This window comes from Porites lutea, chromosome 13, assembly GCF_958299795.1.
Source record: "Porites lutea chromosome 13, jaPorLute2.1, whole genome shotgun sequence".
Classification (NCBI taxonomy): Eukaryota; Metazoa; Cnidaria; class Anthozoa; order Scleractinia; family Poritidae; genus Porites; species Porites lutea.
The window spans coordinates 3,647,840-3,668,837 of record NC_133213.1 but is presented as its reverse complement, the minus strand read 5'-3'; the positions used below and the strand labels follow the sequence as shown (position 1 = coordinate 3,668,837).

The following is a 20,998-nucleotide window of genomic DNA, read 5'->3' as shown; positions in this document are numbered from 1 at the left end:
AGTTTAGGGAATTCTTTTGTTTTAAACAGTGTCATGGTTTCCAATTCTCAGCGGGTCACCGAATATTGGTTGAGTAACCCCTTGGGGGCTGTCTGCTCCGCTGTCTAAATTTTCCCAGAACTCTCCAAGTGAGTGGAGCTTGCTTGTAGGCTTCTTATTATTTTGCTGTTGTATTATTTTTGTAGTTTAAGTTGACGATGAACAGAAGTGTAAGATTTCTGTCCAAAAATTCAAATCAAACGTACGTCGGAAGAAGTAATTAGAAGTGGAAAATAAAATGAGGTTTGCTCCCCGACCCCGCTTTCTAACTCACAGAATCGAGGCTCCACGGGCGCTCGATTTAAAACTGGGTACTAGGTCTTTAGATAAGTAGTCACGATCTGTCGCCATTTCGTGTTTGATGTCTTGAATCACATACTACGAGTGAAAAGACCAGCAAAATGCAGAGAAGAGTAGTTAAAAGTGAAAGCCCTGTGGTTGAAAACTCCTTCCGACGAAAGCAGTTGACAAGGAGATCCCATGCAGCTTTTACCTGGGTGTTTGTAAACATCGTCCTGGCGACCACGTTCTTCGCGGAGTTGTGAGTTTAGTTACACTGTAGTACCATATCATATAAGCTTAAGCTTAACTGCGCTAAGACGTGTGTACAGTACTGAATACGGTTGTTGCTATCTTTCACTTTTATCAGCTGCTTTGTTTACCTGAAGGGCAGTTTAAGACTGTATCTTAGATGACGCCGAATGGCCGCAGAGCGCGAAATGAGTCTCATAAGTACTGTAGGGTTAGGAAACTGAGTGAATCAGGTCAATGACCCCATGAAGCAGTGGCGTTGCCAGGGGAGAGTTCCAGGGGTTCTGGAACCCCACTCCTTTTTTTTGTGCCCCAGCACTAGCTATGATTTCAAGAGGAATGAGATTTTTGCCGTTAAAGAAAATGAAAAGAAAATCAATTGAGAAAGCATAATTTACATGCTATTTCGGGGGTTACATTATGAAGCCCGCCTTACGGCCACCTTGTTATTGTGGCCACTTTTTTTCGGCCTGGCAAAAAAGCCATACATTTTCTTATAATAAAAAACCCCATTAATGCGGTCACCCGTTATTAAGGTCAATGGCCACATTTTAAAATGTAGAACACCAGAATCTTTTATAACTTCATTCCGTTAATACCGCTACTCGTACCAAATATAAAAAACCCCATTAATGCGGTCACCCGTTATTAAGGTCAATGGCCACATTTTAAAATGTAGAACACCAGAATCTTTTATAACTTCATTCCGTTAATACCGCTACTCGTACCAAATCTAGAAAAACTGAATTGCCTGTAACGTCATAGTAAGTACGGCTGATTCTTACATTGCTTCTATAGACTACAGTACACTAAGAATGCAATTTCTGGTGGTTTTTAGCCGATTTTTAGAGGCGTTTTATACACTGAAGGAAAGTTTCAAGACTAAGTAGTTTTTACAATTACTGTTTGCGATATCTATTTATACCAGTTGTTTATTCAACAGAACAGTTGTTCAAGAAGTGTGAATGCGATGTGTGGTGTGTTTGTCATTACGGCCCTCAAGTCACAAAATTTGAGCCTGCCCCGGTAATACGGTCACCCAGTTAATAGTCTTAACACAGCCAAATTATTTTGACCCATTGGTGACTTTATTAATGGGGTTCCACTGTTCTGTGAGGAAGATCATACGAGGCCCCCGTGTATACAATCCTGCAATGTGGGATTCAGGGCCTTTGTTGGTTGATTTTAATTGCTTGTTGTAATGGTTTGACTGTGAGAGGGTTTAATACAAACTCGGTAGGGGCAGAAGGACAGTGTAAATGGTCATAAAAGTGAGAAGGTAGAATGAAATCAGCAGTAATGTTTGTAAATCGGTGTGAGGAAATTGTCTGAAACTGGGACACTTAACATTAACAGCATAGCAAACTGCCTAAAACATGCAGCATTAAATTATTAATTCATCATATACCACCCAGGTTACCATGATGCAGTAACTTTTCCTTACATAAAAGCAACTCAGTATCAGGCTCAGAAAGTGAGACATCAATGACCCTGAATTTTCATGTGGCTGCTTTTCCATTGGCAGCGCAAGACCTTTCTAGTAATGCAGTTGAGGGCTTAGCCATAGTCTTTCCAAACTTATTCAAGTTGCTGTGTATTTCAAGTATGTTAAAAAATTACATCAGCAGAACTTGATCGATAGCATAGCATATTGCGCAGACTTAAGAAGTACTTGGCAGCGACCAGCTAGAGTCTGCTGCACTTGCTCTGGTGAACATCCATTGCATCACCCAAATTGGCATCACACAAGTGCAACAATTGTCACCTTTGTATGGAAGTATACATTATGTCTCCTTTTCGCTAATATTCTAACTGATAAATTAAATGGCAAATCACAAGACTACAGAGTGTGTTTTGATGTATTTGACAATTATCAACAAGTACATTTTCAGTCTATCACACTATTTGTTTACGGAAAGCAAAAAAATGCTAGCTTCCTTTGGCACTGTTATTGGAAATTTGTGCTCAGAATCACAAAACAGAATTTCTGAGGACCTAAAGTATTAAAAGTTTTCCGGGGGAGAATGCCTTATACTCCATGCCCTCCGAAGCTCAATTGTCAATATAGACTTGAAAATAACACATTACAAACCCCTCTATGCAAAAATGCTGGCTATGCCCCTTTGTAGAATCTGATTTATACAGTTTCCTAACCCAGTCATTAAACTTCAGAGAGTCATTCGGCATTGAACAGCTATTCAGTGCTCTGCAAACTACCCCTTAGTGAAGTAAATGTATGCAATCACTTATATCTTACCAAAGGTTCGTCCTGTACTAAGGTGAGATGAGGCTCTACTTTCATTTCTCTTGGTTAATATATTTTTTGGCCGTCAAGGTGAATTGAAAAGTCTTGCATTTAGTGCAGTACAATGATATCTGAATTATGTGTTCGGTTAGGGAAGGGGTAGGTGTTCAGTTTCTCAGAATCTTATAATGATTCCCAGTGCTGTCAACTCTCCTGGATAATCCGGGAGACTCCAGATTTTAGATCGTATCTCCCAATCTCCAGATCAGAGTCTGATGTCTCCCAGATAATCGCCAAAGTTGATATTTCTTGTAGAGTCAACTTTCCAACCATAAAAATTTCCACTATTTTTTGTTTTTTAAGCTTCTGTTAAGATGGAATGTTTCTCCATAAATTCTGGTTTGCGACTGTAATTTAAGCAATAATGTGGCAAAATATGAACTGTTTATCTGCTATATACTTCAATCAGAATCAACAAGCATTAAATTTTTTGGCACAAATAACGTCATTAATTTTGTCATGCAATATGATGTCATCTATCTTTAATTTTTATTCCCTATCAGTTCTCATTATTTGTTGACGTGGGGGGTTGACAGCCCTGGATTCCAAGCGCCGATCCAGACTGGTTTCCACTGTTTTATGTTAATGTAATAAATATATAACTTAAACACCATATTCCAAAATGGCAACAATTTTATTACTCTTTTACTTGGCCCTCGATGGCTCAATGGCATCTTCATAAAATAAAGAATAATAAAGTCATTGCCATTTTGGAATAAGGTACATGTACATTTGGTATTATTTTCGCGGGTAAAATGGAAAAAGGTTTGGACAACTTTTTTTGCTGGGCATGAGAAACATCATTAGATTTTCAGCTGAAAACATAACTGTAGTTGCATAGCAGACAAGATTGACTAGACTCTCCTTGCTCCCTATCCATTACAACATGGAAATTGACCTTGATGATGTAATCTACCGATTTGCTTCATCTGAGGAAAATTGAACTGGCCAATATCCTGTCGGAATGAGTCAGAAACCCAGGATAGGGGACTTTAGGGAGTTAAAACCCAGAAAACCTCCCAGGAGAGCATCCCTGGCCCAAGACCCCCCAAGAAGCTTGCGCCTTTCACACTCATTAAGGAAATCAGTCAGTGTTTATCCTAGATATGATTCAACAAGATTCTGGGAACAGCAGTGTAGGCTCTTATGTCCCAGAAGAGTTGAAACATTGAAAGAGCAGATTATCATATTTTTTTGGGAAACTGCCCACCTGCCCCTCCCTTAAGCCAACATTTCACCCTAAGTAAGAAGTAAGTGTTAATGTTAGCCCAGTTCAAATCCCAGTATTGACGCCATATGTGGGTTGAGTTTGTCGTTGGTTTTCTCCCTTTGCTCCGAGAGGTGTTTCTCCGGGTACTCCTGTTTTTCCAATTCAATCTGGAATGCACAGTTAACATGTTTCAACGAGTTCTTACAAACTCGTAAGAGCTCTGTGGGCAAACAAATTATAATTTTTGTTACAATTACAAGGCTGCACAGTCTTGGCAGTTATTTTAAGACATATTCAGTGTTGGTTTGGCTGAAGTTTGAACCCATGACCTCCTGCTCAACATCCTTGTGCTCATCCAATTCATCATACATGTAAGAAAAATGTACAACTCTCAAACAAACGAGTTTTATTTAGCTCATTTGAAGACTTCTTTTCATTGCAAATGTCAAGTTCAAGTCAAGGCAGACTTCATCTATTGTTGTCATTGCAGAAGAATAATTCTTTTATACTTGTATACTTGCAAAATCATTGCAAAGAGAGCTAATCTGGATGAGTTTTTACCTAAGCTTTTTGAACAAAATCACAATGAAAATAGTGGCAAACAATATTAACTGTGTGACAGTGGCGACTGACAGGTTTTTTTCAATTTTTTTTCGTTTTTTTGTATTTTTTGTATGTGCTAATGTAATACAGTTTTGCATACGCTCTGTGTAATGGCTGTAAATAAGATTTGTTTAAATTCTTTATAATGCATGTGGTATTATTGTCTTCAGCAAATAGTTTAAAAATGAGCATACCGGGCAGTGGCTTACAGTGCATTGTTGTGTTGATGTTGAGAATGATGAATTTGAACATGCACATGTATACAGAGTTTATGTTATGCTCTCCATTTTTCAGGATTTTTGGCTCTGTTGCTGAATATTTTGAAATTCAGCACCCTTTGCTGTGGTTTGCTGGTGAGTGTGGTGTATAACCTTAAATTAATAATATTGTTTTCTTAATACATGTAGCTCCCTTAAAGCCTGACACTACTTGTTTTCTTGGAGGTTATTTATTTTTTTATTTACACAATTAAAAATCTCCCACTGAAAAAATTGCTTCTAACAGTTTAGGCTAATAAGAGGGAAAGAAGTAACATAAGCACACTTTTTCTTGGACGAAAAAAGAGGGGAAAAAGAGGAAAACGTTTTTTAGCGTAAACAATACAAAAGAAAAACTGACATTAAAATCTTTCATATGCCTTTTGAGTTGTCCTTAAATACTAAGGTAATGAAGATGATCACATGAAATTGTACCTCTGCAGATTTGATAGTTTTGATTGTACAATAGTGAAAACCAGCAATGCATGGAAATATGTGTATGTCAAAATTCGAGAGAAATGGTTCTTTAAAAGAGTAGTACATGTATCATATTATGGTGTTAAGTAGGTTTACAGTCAGCTCTCTCTTAATGGACACCTCTTTAAGAGGGACACCGTTAGATCTGTAAAATGGACACCGAGAGTTGGTCTGAGTCCTTCTTTACTCCCTCTGTTTGACTCTTTGACACTTTCATGTGGCATGTATGCCAGTAAAATGGACTTTTGAGGTTTTCTGTGCGTAATTAGTTGGAAATTTAGTCACATTTTTTTGTCTCAGAATCGAACTTGTTTATTTATTGTACGATTTCTGGCACATTTTTGCATGTATTTAGTCGTTACAATGATGAAAGCAAAATTAATTTTGATAGCATGTACTTCATATAATGCCCTAATTAAGTAACAGAGCATTGCAACATTGTTGCGACATTGTTTCGAATAGTTACAACATTGTTCCAACACTGAAATGCTGTATTGTGCTAAAAATCGTCGTTGCGAATCGTCCCATGTAACATCACCTTTAGAGAGAGTTGACTGTGTACATCTGACCAAACAGCCTAATCTTCAAAGATTTGTTACCCGGGTAGAACTGAGTACTATCTAAAAGTTAAACTCAATCACCAATAGATGAGCTTGGGCGTTGGTGCCTACAAAGTTGGTGGAGCCGGGCAATGCTCTAGTATGAGGAGGAGGTATCCATAGCAACCCTGCAAGCGGTCCCCACCAGGCACCATCACACTGAACAATTCAGTGGAATACTTATGACCAATACTTACCTGGCCCTTACCTCAAGACGGAGGGAGGGATGGGAAAAAAAGCAAAGCACTAAAGGCACGCAAACAGCAAGCTATTGCAGCAACACTTTGCGAAGAACTGCAAGCAAGCAACTGTGTATAAAAGTTAAAAGGTGGCCCTGCTAGAGGCATCGGACCACCCCTAGTATAGCTGGAGACACTGCTGACAAGCATTACTTCGAGGTTAACTTTGCATAAGTAAATTATTACATTAATTTTAGCCCCACCACCCTAAGCCAATAATTTATATGACACTTACAATATTATTTTTTTTTTGAAAATTTTAGTTGGCAGTCTGGCAGTTTGGTTCACATTTTGCTTCATAGTGGATCTTTACCATTACATGAGACCTGTTTTAGGGCAAAATACTGTGGTGATGTCACCTGAGCAAAAGAGACTTCTCGGAATTAGACCAACAGGTATACATATAAAAATAATATCCATTTTTTTCTGTCACTGTTGTCACTGTTGTCGCTGTTGTGACTGTTGTCACAATTATCACTTGTCGCTGTTGTCACTAATGTCACTGTTGTCGCTATTTTCGTTGTTCTCGTTATTGTTGGTGTTGTCACTGTTGTCGCTGTTTTTCGTTGTCACATTTGTCGCTGTTTTTTGTTGTTGTCACATTTCTTGCTGTTGTCACTGTTGTCACTGTTTGCACTCTAGTCACTATTGTTCCTGTTTTAGCTGTTGCCACTGTTACACTGTTGTCTCTCTTGTCACTGTTGTTGCTGTTGTCACAGTTGTCACCATTCCTGCTGTTCTCAATGTTCTAACTGTTGTCGCTGTTGTCACTGGTGTCACTTGTTACGCTTGTCGCTGTTGTCGCTGTTGTCACTGCTGTCACTCTTCTCACTGTTGGCAGTGCTGTCACTGTTGTCACCGTTGTTGCTGTTGTCACTGTTGTTACCATTTTCACTGTTGTTGCTGTTGTCACCTCTTTCACTGTTGTCGCTGTTGTCACCGTAGTCATCGTTGTCACTGTTGTAACTCTTGTCGCTGTTGTCACCATTGTCACCGTTGTTGCTGTTGTCACTGTTGTCGCTGCTGTCACTATTGTCACCGTTGTCGCTGTTGTCACCGTTGTCACTGTTGTCACTGTTGTCACCTGTCAGTGTTGTCACCGTTATCACCATTGTCACCATTGTCACCATTGTCACTGTTGTCTCCGTTGTTGCTTTTGTCACTGCTGTCACTTTTGTCGCACTGCTGTCACCATTGTCACTGTTGTCGCTGATGTCACTGTTGTCGCTGTTGTTACTGTTGTCGCTGTTGTCACCGTTGTCACCGTTGTCGCTGTTGTCACTGTTGTCGCTGCTGTCACTGTTGTCACCGTTGTCGCTGTTGTCATTGTTGTCGCTGTCACTTGTCACCATTGTCACCATTGTCACTGTTGTCACCGTTGTCGCTTTTATCACGGTTGTCACTTTTCTCGCACTTGTCACTGCTGTCACCCTTGTCACTATTGTCACTGATGTCATTGTTGTCGCTATTGTCGCCGTTGTTCCTGTTCTCACCGTTGTCACCGTTGTCGCTGTTCTCACCATTGTCACAGTTGTCACCGTTGTCACTGTTGTCACTGTTGTCACTCTTATCACTCTTGTTGCTGTTGTCACTGTTGTCACCATTGTCACCGTTGTCACTGTTGTCACTGTTGTCACCGTTGTCACCGTTCTCACCGTTGTGGCTGTTGTCACCGTTTTCGCCATTGTCACTGTTATCACCGTTGTCACCGTTCCCGATGTTGTCACTGTTGTCGCTGGTGTCACCGTTGTCCTCGTCAAGGCTGCTGCCTAACGGGCGCCCGGTCGCCAGAGGCGCCCAAGGTAAGAGCATGGGCGACCAAATTTCGGTACAAGGAGCCCGCGCGGGCGCCTGACTTAACACACGGCATTAGACTTAACCTCCTTGTACATTATATTCCTTTAGCTGGAGTAGGACTTTAAACAGTGGAACTGTTGATATGGTTAGCGATGATGCGATTAGGCAGTATAAAATTTCCACAAATAAACCGTAAATTATGTAAACCTAACGTGTTCAACTGTGAAGCTTTGTCGAAACGAACGAAGCCATCGTTTCCGAGTCCGGATGGCAGTTGAAGACTGGGTCTGAGATTTGACTTCCAAATATGGAATAGCAAAATTATGGGCTGTTTGTTGCCTATGTTGACATTCGTGCAGTTCATCGTTTGCTTGGGTTTTCGTCGATTTGATAACTTTTTTGTGGCGAGAATGGGAAGCTATCTTGCGTGCTATCGACTGGACGTGCTTGATGTTCGATTTCATGTACCAGTTTGCAACGTATGAAAGTAAATAATTCGGTTAATTCTTGTTTACGTGTTATTTATTAGGCCCGGCGAATTCTTATTAAAGTGTGCAAGAACCTCTATAACCTATGTAATGATCTTGGAAAAACAATACATGGATTTCAAACTGGGCTCCTAACAATGTGGCTCGGGCTCCTAACTTTAAACTTTAGGAGCCCGAAGGGCTCCCTAAAATTTTTCTTAGGCAGCAGCCTTGCTCGTTATCGCTGTTGTGACTGTTGTCACAGTTATCACTGTTGTCGCTGTTGTTGCTGTTGTCGTTGTTGTCACTGTTGTCACTGTTTTCGCTGTTGTCACTGTTGTCACCGTTGTCGCTGTTGTCACTGTTGTCACTGTTGTCACTGTTGTCGCTGTTGTCACCGTTGTGATCATTGTTACTGTTGACGCTGTTGTCACTATTGTCGCTGTTCTCACTTGTTGTCACTGTTGTCACTGTTGTCACCGTTGTCGTTGTTCTACTGTTGTCACCGTTGATGCCGTTGTCACTGTTGTCACTGTTGTCACCGTTGTCACCATTGTCGCTGTTGTCACCATTGTCACTATTGTCAACCTTGTTGCTGTTGTCACCGTTGTCGCTGTTGTCACTGTTGTCGCTGTTGTTACCAGTGTCACCGTTGTCACCTTTCTCACCGTTGTCACTGTTGTCACCGTTGTCACTATTGTCACTGTTGTCGCTGTTGCCACCATTGTCACCTTTGTCGCTGTTGTCACCGTTGTCACCGTTGTCACTGTTGTCACCGTTGTCGCTGTTGTCACCATTGTCACTTTTCTCACCTTTGTCACCGTTGTCACTGTTGTCACCTTTCTCACAGTTGTCACCGTTGTCACCGTTGTCACTGTTGTCACTGTTGTCACCGTTGTCACTGTTGTCACCGTTGTCACCGTTGTCACTTTTGTCACTCTTGTCACTGTTGTCACCGTTGTCACCGTTATAACTGTTGTCACTGTTGTCACTGTTGTCACTGTTGACACCGTTGTCACTGTTGTCACCGTTGTCACTAATGTCACTGTTGTCACTGTTGTCACTGTTGTCGCTGATGTCACTGCTGGCACCATTGTCACCGTTGTCACGGTTGTCACTGTTGTCACCTTTGTCACTGTTGTCACTGTTGTCACTGTTGACACTGTTGTCACCGTTGTGACAATGCTGACAACAGCGACAATGGTGAAGACAGCGACAACAGTGACAACAGTGACAACACTGACAAAGGTGACAATGGTGACAATGGTGACAACAGTGACAATGGTGACAACAGTGACAACGGTGACAACGGTGAGAAAAGTGACATGGGTGACAACGGTGACAGCAGTGACAACGGTGACAACAGTGACAACAGTCAACGGTGGCAGCAGTGACATCAGTGACAACAGTGACATCAGTGACAACGGTGACAACAGTGACAACAGTGACAACGGTGACAACAGTGATAACAGTGACAACAGTGACAACAGTGACAACGGTGACAACGGTGACAACAGTGACAACAGTAACAACAGTGAAAACAGTGAAAACAACGACAACAGTAGCACCAGTGACATCAGCGACAACAGTGACAACCGTGAGAACAGTGACAACAGTGACAACGGTGGCAGCAGTGACATCAGCAAAAACAGTGACAACCGTGACAGCAGTGACAACAGTGAGAACAGTGACAACGGTGACAACCGTGACAACCGTGACAACCGTGACAACGGTGACAACGGTGACAACCGTGACAACCGTGACAACAGTGACAACAGTGACAACAGTGACAACAGTGAGAACGGTGACAACAGTGACAATGGTGACAACAGTGACAACAGTGACAACAGGGACAACGGTGACAACGGTGACAACAGTGACAACAGTGACAACAGTGACAACGGTGACAACGGTCACAACAGTGACAACGGTGACAACAGTGAAAACGGTGACAACAGTGACAACGGTGACAACAGTGACAACGGTGACCACAGTCACAACAGTGACAACACTGACAACACTGACAACTGGGACAATAGCGACAACAGTGACAACGGTGGCAACAGTGACATCAGTGACAACAGTGACAGCACTGACAACAGTGACAACGTTGACAACAGTGACAAAGGTCACAACAGTGACAACCCTGAAAACGGTGACATTAGTGACAACAGTGATAAAAGTGACAATGGTGTCAACGGTGACAACAGTTACAACGGTGACAACAGTGACAACGGTGACAACGGTGACAACAGTGACAACGGTGACAACAGTGCAACGGTGACAACAGTGACAACAGCGACAACGGTGACAACGGTGAAAACAGTGACAACGGTGACAACAGTGACAATGGTGACAACGGAAACAACAATGACAACAATGACAACAGTAACAACAGTGACAACGGTGACAAAGGTGACAAGGGTGACAACTGTTAAAAAGGTGACAACGGTCAAAACGCTCAAAACGGTGACTACGGTGACAAAGGTGACAACGGTGACAACTGTGACAACAGTGACAATGGTGACAACGGTGACAACAGTGACAACAATGACAACAGTGACAACAGTGACAACGGTGACAAAGGTGACAAGGGTGACAACTGTTAAAAAGATGAGAACAGTGACAACGGTGACAACGGTTACAACGGTAACAACAGTGACAACAATGACAACGGTGACAACAGTGACAACAGTGACAAAGGTGATAAGGATGACAACTATTAAAAAGGTGAAAGTAACAATGGTGACAAGGGTGACAACAGTGACAACAATGACAACGGTGACAACAGTGACAACGGTGACAAGGGTGACAACTGTTAAAAAGGTGACGACAGTGATAACGGTGACAACGGTGACATCAGTGACAATAGTGACAATGGTGACAACAGTGACAAAGGTGACAACAGTGACAAAGGTGACAACGGTGAGAACAGTGACAAAGGTGACAACAGTGACAACGGTGAATACGGTGACAATGGTGACAACAGTGACAACAGTGACAAAGGTGACAATGGTGACAACGGTGACAACAGTGACAATGGTGACAACGGTGAAAACAGTGACGACAGTGACAATGGTGACAACAGTGACAAAGGTGACAACAGTGACAACGGTGACAACAGTGACAACGGTGACAACCGTGACAACGGTGACAACAGTGACAACAGTGACAAAGGTGACAACGGTGACAACAGTGCCAAAGGTGACAACAGTGACAACGGTGACAACAGTGACAACCGTGACAATGGTGATAACAGTGACAACAGTGACAACGGTGACAACAGTGGCAAAGGAGACAACAATGACAAAGGTGACAAGAGTGACAACCGTGACAATGGTGACAACGGTGACAACAGTGATAACAGTGACAACGCTGACAACAGTGACAACAGAGACAACGGTGACAACGGTGACCACAGTGACAACGGTGTCAACCGTGACAACAGTGACAACCGTAACAACGATGACAACAGTGACAATGGTGACAACGGTGACAACGGTGACAACAATAATAACAGTGTCAAGACTGAGAACGGTGACAACAGTGACAACGGTGACAACAGTGACAACGGTGACAACTGTGACAACGTTGACAACAGTGACAACGGTGACAACAGTGACAACGGTGACAACGGTAGTAACAGTGACAAAGGTGACAACAGTGACAACGGTGACAACAGTGACAAAAGTGACAACGGTGACAACGGTGACAACAGTGACAACAGTGACAATGGTGACAACAGTGAGAATGGTGACAACAGTGACAACAGGGACAACGGTGACAAGAGTAACAACAGTGAAAACAGTAACAATGGGGACAATGGTGACAACGGTGACAACAGTGACAACAGTGACAATGGTGACAACAGTGACAAAGTGACAACAGTGACAACGGTGACAACAGTGACAACGGTGACAACCGTGACAACAGTGACAACAGTGGCAGCAGTGACAAAGGTGACAACGGTGACAACGGTGACAACAGTGACAAAGGTGACAACGGTGACATCAGTGACAACGGTGACAACCATGACAATGGTGACAACAGTGACAACAGTGACAACGGTGACAACAGTGGCAAAGGTGACAACAGTGACAACCGTGACAATGGTGACAACGGTGACAACAGTGATAACAGTGACAACGCTGACAACAGGGACAACGGTGACAACATTGACAACGGTGACAACGGTGACAACATTGACAACCGTGACAACAGTGATAACCGTAACAACGGTGACAACGGTGACAAAGGTGACAACGGTGACAACAGTGACAACATTGCCAACAGTGTCAAGACTGAGAACGGTGACAACGGTGACAACGGTGACAACAGTGGCAATGTTGACAACGGTGACAACTGTGACAACGTTGACAACAGTGACAATGGTGGCAACGGTGACAACAGTGACAACGGTGGCAACAGAGGCAAAGGTGACAACAGTGACAACGGTGACAACAGTGAAAACGGTGACAACAGTGACAATCGTGACAACGGTGACAACAGTGACAAAGGTGACAACGAGGACAACAGTGACAACGGTGAGAACAGTGATAACAGTGGCAACGGTGACAACGGTGATAACAGTGACAAAGGTGAAAACAGTTACAACGGTGACAACAGTGACAACAGTGACAACGGTGACAACGGTGACAAAGGTGACAACAGTGACAACAGTGACAACAGTGGCAACGGTAACTACACTGACAATGGTGACAAAAGTGACAACAGTGACAAAGGTTACAACAGTGACATCCGTGACAATGGTGACAACGGTGAAAACAGTGATAACAGTGACAACGCTGACAACAGTGACAACAGGGACAACGGTGACAACAGTGACAACGGTGAGATCGGTGACAACAGTGACAACCGTAAGAACAGTGACAACAGTGACAACTGTGACAATGGTGACAACGGTGACAACGGTGACAACAGTGGCAAAGGTGACAACAGTGACAAAGGTGACAACAGTAACAACCGTGACAATGGTGACAACGGTGACAACAGTGATAACAGCGACAATGCTGACGACAGTGACAACAGGGACAACGGTGACAACAGTGACAACGATGACAACGGTGAGAACAGTGACAACCGTGACAACAGTGACAACCGTAACAACGGTGACAACAGTGACAACGGTGACAACAGTGACAACGGTGACAACTGTGACAACGTTGACAACAGTGAGAATGGTGACAACGGTAACAACAGTGAAAACAGTTACAACGGTGACAACAGTGACAACAGTGACAAAGGTGACAACGGTGACAAAGGTGACAACAGTGACAACTGTGACAAAAGTGACAATGGTGACAACAGTGACAATGGTGACAACAGTGACATCAGTGACAAAGGTGACAACTGTGACAGCAGTGACAACGGTGAGAACAGTGATAAAAGTGACAACGGTGACAACGGTGACAACAGTGACAACAGTGACAAAAGTGACATCGTGACAACGGTGAGAACAGGGACAACGGTGACAAGGGTAACAACAGTGACAACAGTGACAACGGTGACAATGGTGACAACGGTGACAATGGTGACAACAGTGACAAAGGTGACAACAGTGGCAACGGTGACAACAGTGACAACAGTGACAAAGGTGACAACGGTGACAAAGGTGACAACAGTGACAACGGTGACAAAAGTGACAATGGTGACAACAGTGACAATGGTGACAACAGTGACATAGGTGACAACTGTGACAACAGTGACAACAGTGACAACGGTGAGAACAGTGATAACAGTGACAGCGGTGACAACGGTGACAACAGTGACAATGGTGACAACAGTGACAATGGTGACAACAGTGAGAACAGTGACAACAGGGAGAACGGTGACAAGGGTAACAAAAGTGACAACGGTGACAATGGTGACAACGGTGACAACAGTGACAATGGTGACAACAGTGACAAAGGTGACAACAGGGACAACGGTGACAACAGTGACAACGGTGACAACCGTGACAAAGGTGACAACCGTGACAACAGTGACAAAGGTGACAACGGTGACAACAGTGTCAAAGGTGACAACAGTGACAACCGTAACAATGATGACAACGGTGACAACAGTGATAACAGTGACAACGCTGACAACAGTGACAACAGAGACAACGGTGACAACGGTGACAACGGTGATAATAGTGACAACCGTGACAACAGTGACATCCGTATTAACGGTGACAACAGTGACAACGGTGACAACGGTGACATTAGTGACAACAATGACAACAGTGTCAAGACTCAGAACGGTGACAACGGTGACAACAGTGACAACGGTGACAACGGTGACCACTGTGACAACGTTGACAAGAGTGACAATGGTGACAACGGTGACAACAGTGACAACTGTGACAACGGTGGCAACAGTGACAAAGGTGACAACAGTTACAATGGTGACAACAGTGACAACAATGACAACGGTGACAACAGTGGCAAAGGTGACAACAGTGACAAAGGTGACAACAGTGACAATCGTAACAATGGTGACAACGGTGACAACAGTGATAACAGTGACAACGCTGACAACAGTGAAAACAGAGACAACGGTGACAACAGTCACAACGGTGACAACGGTGATAACAGTGACAACTGTGACAACAGTGTCAACCGTAACAACGGTGACACCAGTGACAACGGTGATAACGGTGACAACAGTGACAACAGTGTCAAGACTGAGAACGGTGACAACAGTGACAACGATGACCACTGTGACAACGTTGACAACAGTGACAATGGTGACAACGGTGACGACAGTGACAACGGTGACAACCGTGGCAACAGTGACAAAGGTGACAACAGTGACAACGGTGACAACAGTGACAACGGTGACAACGGTGACAAAGGTGACAACAGTGACAACAGTGACAACGGTGACAACAGTGACAATGGTGACAACAGAGACAACGGTGACAACGGTAACAACAGTAACGACAGTGACAACGGTGACAATGGTGAGAACGGTGACAACAGTGACAACAGTGATAATGGTGACAACAGTGACAACGGTGACAAAAGTGACAACGGTGACAACAGTGACAACAGTGACAAAGGTGACAAAGGTGACAACAGTGGAAACGGTGACAACAGTGATAACGGTGACAACAGTGACAATGGTGACAACATTGACAACAGTGACAACAGGGACAACAGTGACAACAGTAGCAACAGTGACAACAGTGAAAACGGTGACAACAGTGACAACGGTGACAACAGTGAGAATGGCGACAACAGTGACAACAGTGACAACGGTGACAACAATGACAAAGGCGACAACAGTGACAACGGTGACAACAGTGACAACGGTGACAACAGTGCCAACAGTGACAAAGGTGACAACGGTGACAAAGGTGACAACAGTGACAACGGCGACAACAGTGCCAACGGTGACAACAGTGACAATGGTGACCACATTGACAACAGGGACAACGGTGAAAACGGTAGCAACAGTGACAACAGTGAAAACGGTGACAATGGTGACAACGGTGACAACAGTGACAATGGTGACAACAGTGACAAAGGTGACAACCGTGACAATAGTGACAACAGTGACAACAGTGACAAAGGTGACAACTGTGACAACGGTGACAACAGTGACAACGGTGAGAACAGTGATAACAGTGACAACAGTGACAACGGTGGCAACAGTGACAAAGGTGACAACAGTGACAATGGTGACAACAGTGACAACAATGACAACGGTGACAACAGTGGCAAAGGTGACAACAGTGACAAAGGTGACAACAGTGACAATCGTAACAATGGTGACAACGGTGACAACAGTGATAACAGTGACAACGCTGACAACAGTGAAAACAGAGACAACGGTGACAACAGTCACAACGGTGACAACGGTGATAACAGTGACAACTGTGACAACAGTGTCAACCGTAACAACGGTGACACCAGTGACAACGGTGATAACGGTGACAACAGTGACAACAGTGTCAAGACTGAGAACGGTGACAACGGTGACAACAGTGACAACGATGACCACTGTGACAACGTTGACAACAGTGACAATGGTGACAACGGTGACGACAGTGACAACTGTGACAACGGTGACAACCGTGGCAACAGTGACAAAGGTGACAACAGTGACAACGGTGACAACAGTGACAACGGTGACAACGGTGACAAAGGTGACAACAGTGACAACAGTGACAACGGTGACAACAGTGACAATGGTGACAACAGGGACAACGGTGACAACGGTAACAACAGTAACGACAGTGACAACGGTGACAATGGTGACAACGGTGACAACAGTGACAACAGTGACAATGGTGACAACAGTGACAACGGTGACAAAAGTGACAACGGTGACAACAGTGACAACAGTGACAAAGGTGACAACAGTGGAAACGGTGACAACAGTGACAACAGTGACAACAGTGACAATGGTGACAACATTGACAACAGTGACAACAGGGACAACAGTGACAACAGTAGCAACAGTGACAACAGTGAAAACGGCGACAACAGTGACAACGGTGACAACAGTGAGAACGGCGACAACAGTGACAACAGCGACAACGGTGACAACAGTGACAAAGGCGACAACAGTGACAACGGTGACAACAGTGACAACGGTGACAACAGTGCCAACAGTGAAAAAGGTGACAACGGTGACAAAGGTGACAACAGTGACAACGGCGACAACAGTGCCAACGGTGACAACAGTGACAATGGTGACAACATTGACAACAGTGACAACAGGGACAACGGTGAAAACGGTAGCAATAGTGACAACAGTGAAAACGGTGACAATGGTGACAACGGTGACAACAGTGACAATGGTGACAACAGTGACAAAGGTGACAACCGTGACAATAGTGACAACAGTGACAACAGTGACAAAGGTGACAACTGTGACAACGGTGACAACAGTGACAACGGTGAGAACAGTGATAACAGTGACAACAGTGACAACGTTGACAAAGGTGACAAAAGTGACAACAGTGACAAGGGTGACAACAGTGAGAACGGTGACAACAGTGACAATGTTGACAACGGTGAAAACTGGGACCACGTTGACAACAGTGACAATGGTGAAAACGGTGACAACAGTGACAACGGTTGCAACAGTGACAAAGGTGACAACAGTGACAACGGTGACAACAGTGACAACGGTTACAACAGTGACAATGGTGACAACAGTGACAACAGTGAAAACGGTGACAACAGTGGCAAAGGTGACAACAGTGACAATGGTGACAACAGTGACAACCGTAACAATGGTGACAACCGTGACAACAGTGACAACAGGAACAACGGTGATAACCGTGACAACCGTGACAACAGTGACAACCGTAACAACGGTGACAACATTGACAACGGTGACAACGGTGACAACAATGACAACAGTGTCAAGACTGAGAACGGTGACAACGGTGACAACAGTGACAACGGTGACAACAGTTACAACGGTGACAACGGTGACCACTCTGACAACGTTGACAACAGTGACAATGGTGACAACGGTGACAACAGTGACAACTGTGACAACGGTGACAACGGTGGCAACAGTGACATTGGTGACAACAGTGACAACAGTGACACAGTGACAACAGTGGCAAAGGTGACAACAGTGACAACCGTAACAATGGTGACAACGGTGACAACAGTGATAACAGTGACAACGCTGACAACAGTGACAACTGAAACAAAGGTGACAACAGTGACAACGGTGATAACAGTGACAACCGTGACAACAGTGACAACCGTAACAACGGTGACAACAGTGACAACGGTGAGAACGGTGACAACAGTGACAACAATGACAACAGTGTGAAGACTGAGAATGGTGAAAACGGTGACAACAGTGACAACGGTGACAACAGTGACAACGGTGACAACGGTGACCACTGTTACAACGTTGACAACAGTGACAATGGTGACAACGGTGAAGCCGGTGACAACTGTGACAACGGTGACAACGGTGGCAACAGTGACAAAGGTGACAACAGTGACAACAGGGACAACTGTGACAATGGTGACAACAGTAACAACAGTGACAACGGTGACAATGGTGACAACGGTGACAACAGTGACAACGGTGACAAAGGTGACAACGGTGACAAAGGTGACAACAGTGACAACGGTGACAACAGTGACAACGGTGACAACAGTGACAATAGTGACAAAGGTGACAACTGTGACAACGGTGACAACAGTGACAACGGTGACAACAGTGACAATAGTGACAAAGGTGACAACTGTGACAACGGTGAAAACACTGACAACGGTGACAACAGTGACAACGGTGACAACAGTGACAATAGTGACAAAGGTGACAACTGTGAAAACGGTGACAACAGTGACAACGGTGAGAACAGTGATAACAGTGACAACAGTGACAACGGTGACAACAGTGACAACAGTGACAACAGTGACAAAGGTGACAACGGTGACAAAGGTGACAAAAGTGACAACGGTGACAACAGTGAAAACGGTGACAACAGTGACAATAGTGACAAAGGTGACAACTGTGACAACGGTGACAACAGTGACAACGGTGAGAACAGTGATAACAGTGACAACAGTGACAAAGGTGACAACAGTGACAACAGTGACAAAGGTGACAACAGTGACAAAGGTGACAACCGTGACAACGGTGACAACGGTGACAACAGTGACAACGGTGACAACGGTGACAACAGTGACAACGGTCACAACAGTGACAACGGTGACAACAGTGACAACTGTGACAACGGTGACAACAGTGACAACGGTGACAACGGTGAGAACAGTGATAACAGTGACAACAGTGACAATGGTGACAACGGTGACAACAGTGACAACGGTGACAACGGTGAGAACAGTTTTAACAGTGACAACAGTGACAATGGTGACAACGGTGACAACAGTGACAACGGTAGCAACAGTGACAAAGGTGACAACAGTGACAACGGTGACAACAGTGAAAACGGTTACAACAGTGACAATGGTGACAACAGTGACAACAGTGACAAAGGTGACAACAGTGACAACGGTGAGAACAGTGATAACAGTGGCAATGGTGACAACGGTGATAACAGTGACAAAGGTGAAAACAGTGACAACGGTGACAACAGTGACAACAGTGACAACGGTGACAACGGTGACAAAGGTGACAACAGTGACAACAGTGACAACGGTGACAACGGTGACAACAGTGACAATGGTGACAACAGTGACAACAGTGAAAACGGTGACAACAGTGGCAAAGGAGACAACAGTGACAAAGGTGACAACAGTGACAACCGTAACAATGGTGACAACCTTGACAACAGTGACAACAGGAAGAACGGTGATAACCGTGACAACCGTGACAACAGTGACAACCGTAACAACGGTGACAACGGTGACAACAATGACAACAGTGTCAAGACTGAGAACGGTGACAACGGTGACAACAGTGACAACGGTGACAACAGTTACAACGGTGACAACTGTGACCACTGTGACAACGTTGACAACAGTGACAATGGTGACAACGGTGACAACAGTGACAACTGTGAAAACGGTGACAACGGTGGCAACAGTGACAAAGGTGACAACAGTGACATTGGTGACAACAGTGACAACAGTGACACAGTGAGAACAGTGGCAAAGGTGACAACAGTGACAACCGTAACAATGGTGACAACGATGACAACAGTGATAACAGTGACAACGCTGACAACAGTGACAACAGAGACAAAGGTGACAACAGTGACAACGGTGACAACGGTGATAACAGTGACAACCGTGACAACAGTGACAACCGTAACAACGGTGACAACAGTGACAATGGTGAGAAAGGTGACAACAGTGACAACAATGACAACAGTGTTAAGACTGAGAATGGTGACAACGGTGACAACAGTGACAACAGTGACAACAGTTACAGCGGTGACAACGGTGACCACTGTTACAACGTTGACAACAGTGACAATGGTGACAACGGTGAAGCCGGTGACAACTGTGACAACGGTGACAACGGTGGCAACAGTGACAAAGGTGACAACAGTGACAACAGGGACAACTGTGACAATGGTGACAACAGTAACAACAGTGACAACGGTGACAATGGTGACAACGGTGACAACAGTGACAACGGTGACAAAGGTGACAACGGTGACATAGGTGACAACAGTGACAACGGTGACAACAGTGACAACGGTGACAACAGTGACAACAGTGACAAAGGTGACAACTGTGACAACGGTGACAACAGTGACAACGGTGAGAACAGTGATAACAGTGACAACAGTGACAACGGTGACAACAGTGACAACAGTGACAAAGGTGACAACGGTGACAAAGGTGACAACAGTGACAACGGTGACAACAGTGACAACGGTGACAACAGTGACAGTGGTGACAACATTGACAACAGGGACAACGGTGACAACGGTAGCAACAGTGACAATGGTGACAACGGTGACAACAGTGACAATGGTGACAACAGTGCCAAAGGTGACAACCGTGACAACGGTGA

At 44.3% G+C, this 20,998-nt stretch overlaps 1 protein-coding gene across 1 annotated transcript in view; it reads left to right on the top strand.

Annotated features, from left to right (window-relative positions):
• Positions 1 to 398: 398 nt before the first annotated feature.
• The window catches only part of LOC140923149 (transmembrane protein 209-like), a 47,062-nt gene continuing 26,462 nt past the window's right edge, over positions 399 to 20,998 (top strand). Inside the window, exons 1-3 of the mRNA XM_073373224.1 lie at positions 399 to 580; positions 4,983 to 5,041; positions 6,524 to 6,655. Coding sequence (XP_073229325.1) covers positions 441 to 580; positions 4,983 to 5,041; positions 6,524 to 6,655 — 331 coding nt within the window. The 5' untranslated portion in view covers positions 399 to 440. The remainder of the gene's footprint in view (positions 581 to 4,982; positions 5,042 to 6,523; positions 6,656 to 20,998) is intronic.